This window comes from Cucurbita pepo, unplaced genomic scaffold, assembly GCF_002806865.2.
Source record: "Cucurbita pepo subsp. pepo cultivar mu-cu-16 unplaced genomic scaffold, ASM280686v2 Cp4.1_scaffold001055, whole genome shotgun sequence".
Lineage (NCBI taxonomy): Eukaryota > Viridiplantae > Streptophyta > Magnoliopsida > Cucurbitales > Cucurbitaceae > Cucurbita > Cucurbita pepo.
The window spans coordinates 1-8759 of NW_019647254.1; the positions used below are offsets into that span (position 1 = coordinate 1).

At 39.7% G+C, this 8759-nt stretch overlaps 1 protein-coding gene and 1 long non-coding RNA gene across 2 annotated transcripts; one reads left to right on the forward strand and one right to left on the reverse strand.

The window, feature by feature from the left end:
* The first annotated feature begins 432 nt into the window (after positions 1-432).
* On the forward strand, positions 433-1638 carry LOC111786129. The gene is made up of 4 exons (XR_002813757.1): positions 433-564; positions 664-851; positions 972-1060; positions 1288-1638. It is a non-coding gene; the product is annotated as an uncharacterized LOC111786129 (long non-coding RNA).
* Positions 1639-2217: 579 nt separating this feature from the next.
* Positions 2218-7918, reverse strand: LOC111786127 (aconitate hydratase-like). Its single transcript, XM_023666470.1, has 20 exons — positions 7695-7918; positions 7432-7536; positions 7092-7252; positions 6925-7017; positions 6622-6807; positions 6346-6507; positions 6110-6254; positions 5886-6028; positions 5743-5799; positions 5580-5659; positions 5418-5493; positions 5037-5222; positions 4851-4918; positions 4650-4768; positions 4443-4564; positions 3672-3770; positions 3110-3589; positions 2895-2993; positions 2560-2802; positions 2218-2445 (listed from the first exon to the last, which is right to left on the reverse strand). Exons 1-20 carry the CDS (start codon positions 7696-7698, stop codon positions 2371-2373), a joined length of 2703 nt encoding a protein of 900 aa, XP_023522238.1. The 5' UTR covers positions 7699-7918; the 3' UTR covers positions 2218-2370.
* Positions 7919-8759: the final 841 nt, after the last annotated feature.

An 8759-nucleotide genomic window follows, 5' to 3' on the forward strand; every position in this document is an offset into this window, starting at 1 on the left:
TAATTTATTTTCAAGTGCACCTATCGTTTTGGTATAATTTTCCCCCTGTAGTCTAGCTTTCCCAACCATAACTTTTCTTTTGTTAGAAAAGATTTTTATCATGCCCGAAACTATTTGAATAGATACAATTATCGTGCTAAGTTTCAATGGATGAGGAAGATTTTTAATCATGGCTGAAAAATTTGAATAACGAATATCGACTCAGACGTAGGAATACCAATACATTCCAGATATTTGTTTGTCCTATGAGCTTACCTGCCCATTGTCCCTCGTTAGAATGAATGAGAATCGGGTTCACCTGATAAACTGTTGCAATTTTTGTTTATTATATGTAGATACTGTCTTCTTATCTTTTAAAATTTTCATAAGGTTAATGAATGTTAGACACTAAGTTTTCGTACTTTGTTACTTAAGTGCACACATAATATATGCAGAGCATGGAGAAGGACTTCAGGTTCTTCATTACGAAGTGGGACAGAAATATGAACCTCATTTTGATTACTTCCTTGACGACTACAATACAAAGAATGGAGGTCAACGTATAGCAACAGTGCTTATGTACCTGTAAGTAGTAATCCATATTTTCCATGCTTTGGACTCTAAACAAGTGCTTCATCTTGCATGGCTTGCCCATTATTTTATATGAATTCTATCGTAATTCAGCTCAGACGTCGAAGAAGGAGGCGAGACAGTGTTCCCTGCTGCCAAAGGAAACTTTAGTTCTGTACCTTGGTGGAATGAGCTTTCTGATTGTGGGAAGAAAGGACTTTCCGTTAAACCGAAGAGGGGCGATGCATTGCTTTTCTGGAGCATGAAGCCCGATGCCTCTCTAGATCCTTCAAGTTTGCATGGTTAGATTAGATACTCTCAAACTTATAAACCCACCATTCCATTTTTCTGAGCATGTTAGATTTCAGCCATGTACGTTTCGTTCGTACAATGACGATGTTTCTCCTGCTGTTCATATATAGGTGGCTGTCCTGTTATCAAGGGGAATAAATGGTCTGCTACTAAATGGATGCGAGTAGATGAATACAAAGCTTGAGTTGATGTGACCAAGGTAATGTCCATTCTCTAAACAATGAACTAACAAATGAACACCTCAAACACTAAATCATTTTGCCAGTTCAAATTTCTTTTGGCTTCTCAACATTTGGACAGTCTTTCTTCAATCTTTCCTAGATCATTCTATTTGGAAATAACTTCAATTCGCCCTCTGTGATGACTTTTCTTGGTACTGCTGAAAGAATTCTTCCTAAAGGTTTGGTGTGCTTCATTGTTTGGCAGGTTGGTTGACATTTCTTGTTACTGCTCAAAGTCACAGGTGCATTTTCTGTAGGGAATCTCATCATTTCTATAATTTAACCTTACTACTCGATCCCTGAATCTATGAATTTTGATGTGCTTATCACAAGTTTACATTGTCATCGATTTCTTGTTTTTATGGCCACGAGAGAATAAGAGTTCATATTTTTGCCAGAAATGCCACCTCCAAACCTCACTTACAGATTCATGTACAACTACCTTACTAGAACATTGCTATATTTTTCTATTTGATACAACCTTTTAATGCCTTCATTCTTCCAATTAGCTACCCATTTGCAATGAAAAGTGGGATAAGGGTGATCTCTTTCTAGATTGTAGAAATGGTTTTTGTGTTCATATCTATTTTTAATACTTAATTTTATCGCAATTTTATTTAAATTTATCGAGGACTTCATGTTATAAAGGAAGTGAATTGATTCTATGATTCTACGATTCTAATGACCCATTTGTTTCGAATTCGAGTTTCCTATGGGATAGACTTCTAGATCACTACTCAAAATATTGGTTTCATGACCTATTTGTTTCGAATCCGAGATTCTTTTCGGATAGACTTTTAGATCACTCAAAATATGACGATATCTTTTATATTCTTGTCCTTCTTGTCCTTCATTTTTCTTGTATAAATTATAGTAAAATTAATATAAATTGAATTCATAATAATAAAATATTAAATTATTAAAGATACTAAAATGTCATAGAAGTTTAATTATATTAGATTAGTATATAGATTATTTAAAATTCGAAGGATGTTTGAATAATTCATCGTTTCACTTCTAGATTGAATCAACATTTGAATGGTCAATTAAAAATTTAAAAGTCTAAACAGTTCTTAAAATAATTAAAAAATTATTATATATTTTTTAAGCTGACCTTAGATTAGACCATCTGAAAAATTCAAACAATAAATTTCTCTGAAAAATTAGCATTCATACAGATATATATATATATGGGAAATCCTTGAAACGAAGAACTTGATAGTCCCAAACGAAGAACTTGAAACCATTTTATTAAGAAATTCAGAGCTCCAACCTGATCCCACTTCCTTTAGTGCTTTGCGTGGATCAAATTCCTCATCACATACTGCAGAATTCCACCATGATCGAAGTATGCCAGTTCCACCTGCACATTAAAACCAGCAAACTTTCAGATTAAGAAAGTACCAATGGCGACCTGGGTTTTTGGAGTTATCCGATGTTCGGATTCGAGACGTGTAGACTACGGTTCGGAAAGTACCTCGGTGTCGAATCTTAGAATGCAACTGAACGACTTTCCAGCGTCTGTCACCACACCCACCTCCTGACCAGGTCTGATTTCTCCCACATTGCTTGGAAGATCGATGGTGTAACGCTCATGCCCAGTCAACCCGAGGGACTCGGCATCCTCTCCATCCTTGAAACATAGAGGAATAATACCCATACCGACCAAGTTGCTGCGGTGTATACGTTCAAAGCTCTTTGCTATAACTGCTTTGACACCCTGGGAGACGTTTCGAAGAGCATTAAGTAATATGACCAGGAGACTCAAGTCCATAAGAATTGAGCTCTATCAATACAAATCAGAAAAAGTACCAGAAGCATTGGCCCCTTGGCAGCCCAATCACGCGAACTTCCGCTTCCATACTCGGCACCGGCCAGAATGATCGTATCAAGCCCCTCGTTCTTGTACCTCTGTTAACAGATACATAATCTAAGGACGAGAACCGAGAATCGAGAATCTTGAAAGGAAAAGTTATTCAGATCGAAGACATTCGATATGGTAAAAAGAAAAAAGATCAAGAAATTACCATTGCAGCATCAAATACAGAGAGTTTCTCCCCGCTGGGGATGTGAATTGTCTTCGGCCCAACTTCCCCCTTCAATAGTTTATTGACTATACGAATGTTGGCGAACGTGCCACGTGCCATAATCTCGTCATTCCCACGGCGACTACCGTACGAGTTAAAATCTCTTCTGTCAACCCCACGTTCGAGAAGGTATTTAGCAGCAGGACTGTCTTTATGGATGCTACCAGCAGGTGAGATATGATCAGTTGTAATACTATCACCAAAATTGAGCAGGCAGTACGCGTTTTTGACCCCGTGAGCCCCGGGAGGAGACATGGTCATATCTTTAAAATAAGGAGGCTCGTGAATGTACGTTGACTTTGGGTCCCAGGAGTAGAGTGTTCCTTCGGGAACGGATAACTGATTCCAAGTTGCATTTCCTTCAGTGATTGCTTGGTATGTGGCCCGAAACATGTCAGGCAACACATTCGATTGTACGACCTGTTCGAGCAATGAATAAGATCCAAATACAACAATCAAAGAGCTCAGCATCTAAAAAGCACTTCAAAGTATAGCAGCTTACTTCGGCAACTTCTTCGCTAGTCGGCCAAATGTCCCTAAAAAACACTTCCTTTCCATCCTTTCCCCGCCCAATAGGCTCAGTTTCAAAATCGATGTCGACCTGCAAAATAGCCTCAAGTTATGCATTGGACGAGTTATCTTTTACGATATCAAAAGAAATTTGATGTGGTGGGTATATTTATTGTAACGACCCAAGCACACCGCTAGCAGATATTGTCCTCTTTGGGCTTTCCCTTTCGAGCTTCCCCTCAAGGGTTTTAAAACGTGTATGTTAGGGACACCCTTATAAAGAATGCTCTGTTCTACCCCCCAACCGATGTGGGATCTCATAATCCACCCCCTTCGAGGCCCAGCGTCCTCACTGACACTCGTTCCCTTCCCCAATTGATGTGGGACCCCCCAATCCACGCCCTCAAGGCTCAGCATCCTTGCTGGCACACCGCTTTGTGTCCACCCCCTTCGGAGCTCAGCTCGGTGTCTGGCTCTGATACCATTTGTAACAGCCCAAGCCCACCGCTAGCAAATATGTCCTCCTTGGGCTTTCCCTTTCGGGCTTCCCCTCAAGGTTTTTAAAACGCGTCTTAGAGGTTTCCACACCCTTATAAAGAATGCTTCGTTCTCCTCCCCAACCGATGTGGGATCTCACATTTATTTTTATGCTATAGAACCAACTTTCGAGGAGAAGCGAGTTGCTTGAGGGCTTACGGAATCTGGCATCCACAAGCACTCACCTTTCCAATTTGAGAGAGATAGAGAACAAGAAGGTACTTACAGTGCCAGCAAGAGCATAGGCTACCACGAGAGGAGGAGAAGCGAGGTAGTTGGCCCTCGTCAAAGGGTGTACACGACCCTCGAAATTCCTATTTCCAGACAGCACGGCGGCAGCAACCATGTCTGAACGTTCAAATATCATTAGCAACACAGTTTTTAGAATACCAAAGAACAGTATCAAACATCCCACTCGAACACAAATAGTTACCATTTTCGGTTATCGCTGAAGCAACAGATTCATCAATATCTCCTGAATTTCCAATGCATGTAGTACATCCATACCCAACTATATGGAACCCTAGCTGATTAAGATACTTCTGCAAGCCACTGCAGATGTAAACACACGTACCGTAGATGAGTACTCTCTCGTATAAAAAAAGGTTCATCTATTGCGCTGTCGGAAAATTACCTCTTCGCCAAATATTTGGTCACCACCCCAGAGCCGGGAGCAAGACTCGTCTTAATCCAGGGCTTAACCTGATTCACAAAGTTGCAACAAAATCAAAACCGATAGAGCTCACTGGAATCGATTACTACGAGTCAAACACATTGATAGAGAGGTCCTATTAATGGTGGGTGAAGACAGACATCTAACCTCTAGCCCAAGATCACAAGCTTTCTTAGCCACCAAAGCAGCTCCAAGCATAACGCTTGGGTTCGAGGTATTTGTGCAGCTAGTGATAGCCGCAATTACGACATCCCCATGCCTAAGCTGAGCTGGGGATCCATGAAAACTGAACTCTGCAACCTTTGTTTGAGCTTCCTTTGGTATGGCAAACCCCTATAACATCATTATATAAGAATATAGGGTCGGTGAAAATAGCGGCAATGGACTTAGAAACGTGCTAAAAAATATCTTGATGACAACTTTTGAAACTCTAATTTTTGGCCATGCTAAATCCCGTTCGCTTAAATTAACATCAATGGTATTTGTAATTCAATTCAAAATCAATCTGCTCGGGTAAATGTTCTTCACCTTGAATCCGACTTTACTGTCGAGGCATGTGTGCCAATCAGCTTTCATTTCTTTTAAGGGAACTCGATCGTGCGGTCTGCAAAACCAAGAGGAAGAACGTAAGGTTAAACAAGGCTAGGTTATTATTCAATTTTACACAAGTTCTAGTATAATTTAAACTACCTTTTTGGACCTGATATGCACGGTTCGACATCCGAAAGATTCAGTTCTATATGAGAGGAATATACTCGTTCAACTTGAGGCTGCATTCAGTAAAATCTAACTCAGACACGGAAGGTTCTAAATATCGACAATAAAATAAGGAAAGATAATATTTTATATTTACCTCACTGTAGTCTACGAACATCTTGTTCGCTCGCAAATAGGATTCTATCATAGAAATCTGAATCGTAATTCTCAAGTTAGCACTTGAACAAAAGCATACATGAACTACTAACTAGCTGAACGTCATTATGAGTGATAACTAACTGTTTCATCTTTTCTTCCGGTCAGTTTCAGATACTGCAGGGTGACGTGATCGACAGGAAAGAAGCCCATTGTTGCACCATACTCGGGGGACATGTTGGCAATTGTGGCACGGTCGGCCAAAGATAGTTCACTCATACCTTCCCCTGCATAGAAGTAAAATGGCATTATAAGAAAAAGGGTGGCGTAAATTTTAAAACGACGTTCAGAAGTTCGGCTCTGCTTACCATAAAACTCCACAAACTTGCCAACAACACCGTGCTTCCTGAGCATTTGAGTCACCGTCAAAACCAAGTCTGTAGCTGTTACACCATTTCTCAGCTTTCCAATTAATTTAAACCCGACGACGCCAGGCAAGACCATGCTCATGGGCTAAAATTGACGAGAGAAAGAAAGAACAAAGTCAATCATTTTTCCGCAAGATAACAAAAATACGATACCAAAAAATATGATTATTTCATACCTGTCCAAGCATTGCAGCTTCTGCTTCTATCCCACCAACGCCCCAACCAGCAACGCCCAATCCATCAATCATCGTTGTGTGTGAATCGGTTCCCACAACACTATCAGGGTAAAGCAAGCCATTTGTGTTGAAAACCACTCGGCCAAGGTATTCCAGATTAACCTGAAAAATGATGCAATACTATAAGATAAAAGGCAAAAAAGTACATTCATATCGAGACAACAGGATGATCGAGGTGGACTATCCTGCAAGCTCGAGTGTTGTATAGAAGTATACCTGGTGAACTATACCAGATCCGGGAGGTACGACAAGCATGTTATGGAAAGCACTAGATCCCCATTTCAGAAAACCAAACCTTTCTCTGTTTCGTTGAAATTCCAGTTCCATATTCGCCTGTACTGCATTTTCGGTCTTTGCCACATCGACCTGAACTGAATGGTCAATGACGAGATCTACAGGAACCTGTATTGATTGCATTCATAAGCCATCACTATGTGTTCAACTGTTCATGTATTAGATAGATCGAACGATCGACAAATATAAAGAACGAACGAAGAATTTATATAGTTCACTACTCACCAATGGATTAATCTTGTTGGAATCACCACCAAGCCTGTTCATAGCGTCTCGCATACAAGCAAGATCAACAACAGCAGGCACACCAGTAAAATCCTAAATCGACGCACATTTCACATATCAAACGACAACACAAATCCATATCCAACTTTCAGAAACAAAATGCTGACCTGAAGCAACACTCTAGCAGGTTTAAAAGGAATTTCAACCAGTTTGGGAGAGGTGTTCTCCCAATCAAGAATCTTCTCGACATCCTTAGCCTTAACCGCGAACTCATCGCAGTTTCGGATGGCCGATTCGAGAAGAATCCTAATGGAATATGGCAGCCTTTCTGCCAAAGAAACATCCATCCAACAATCAACATCCAACCCTTTAGAACGTTTAATGTAGTTTCAACTCACACCACTAAAACCACTTGAACTTTTGATTCACAGAAACAGATAGAATCTAATAAAGCACACTCAAACAGATAGAATCAAACCAACAATCAAATAAAGCAGAACCACTCACCGATTCTAGGATCGTTCAGAGCAGGCAAGCTGTAGTACTTTCCAAACACAGACCCATCAGGATTCTCAAGGGTCTTCAAGATGCCATTGAAAGGGTTTTCGATCGCTGTAAAAAAAAACCCAACAAACCCAACATCAGAGAATAAAAAACGAAACACCCCCAAAAGAAATCGCCGCCGCAAGCAGCCGCAAACATGCACATCACAAAAAACCCAGAAAAAAGCGAAAGAGAAGGAACAAAGATCGATTTGATTGGAGGAGTACCCATGGATGCGATGGATGCAATACTCCACAAGCAAAGAGAGATCGATCAACTTAAGAAATCAAGGCAGGAAAGGGAAAAATGGAGGAGAAACGGTGCGAGATCAAATGGGCTGAATCGAAATCCAGTAATGGTAATCTAGAGAGAGAGAGAGAGAGGGGGTAGCAAAATGAAAAGGGAAGAGAAAGCGGTAGGCGGCCACAATCGGTGGAAAATATTAAGAATGGGTCTCTCTGGGTATATCGCTGAGACGCAAAAATCGGTCATAAGTGGGCGGTCCCTACCTCTCTCAACAACCCAATTCGCAAGATTTTTGGCGCAATTTGGCGCTTTCCTGCAAGTTCTTGACTAAGTTCATTCATCTACCAATCATTTGCTTGGATTTATTAATCAAAACTTATGATTTTCATACAGTTTTCTCCAGATTTTAACATGGGTATGAGTTTGATTTTGTTTTCATCAACATCTTCATGTCTTTTGGAGCCTGTTTTGCCTCGATTTTCCTAATGGGAAAGTGGAATTTCTAATTAAAAAGTGTTTTTTATTCATGATTCTCTGACTTCTCCATTGGAATGTTGCTGGATGAGGATAAGATCGTGAGTATTTGAAGATGTGAATTTACAAGAATATGTTGATGTGAATTGGCTAAAGTCATATCCATGAACAACCCAAAAGCTGTCANGTCATATCCATGAACAACCCAAACGCTGTCATCTTTTGTACCAACAATGAACAAAGGCGACCACATTNAGTCATATCCATGAACAACCCAAAAGCTGTCATCTTTTGTACCAACAATGAACAAAGGCGACCACATTCACTGATCGGGGAAGTAATCTGCCAATCAATATAATCAAAAGTTTAACGGTTGTTTGAAAATGATTTTGCTTTTAATTTTTTTCCTTAAAAAGTATGATTACACCATAATCAATAATTGTGAGAAAATTACATNCCTTAAAAAGTATGATTACACCATAATCAATAATTGTGAGAAAATTACATATTTAAGTTTGAGTTACCAAATTTAGGTTAAATTATCAAAAAGATTATTGATTTATAAAAAAAAA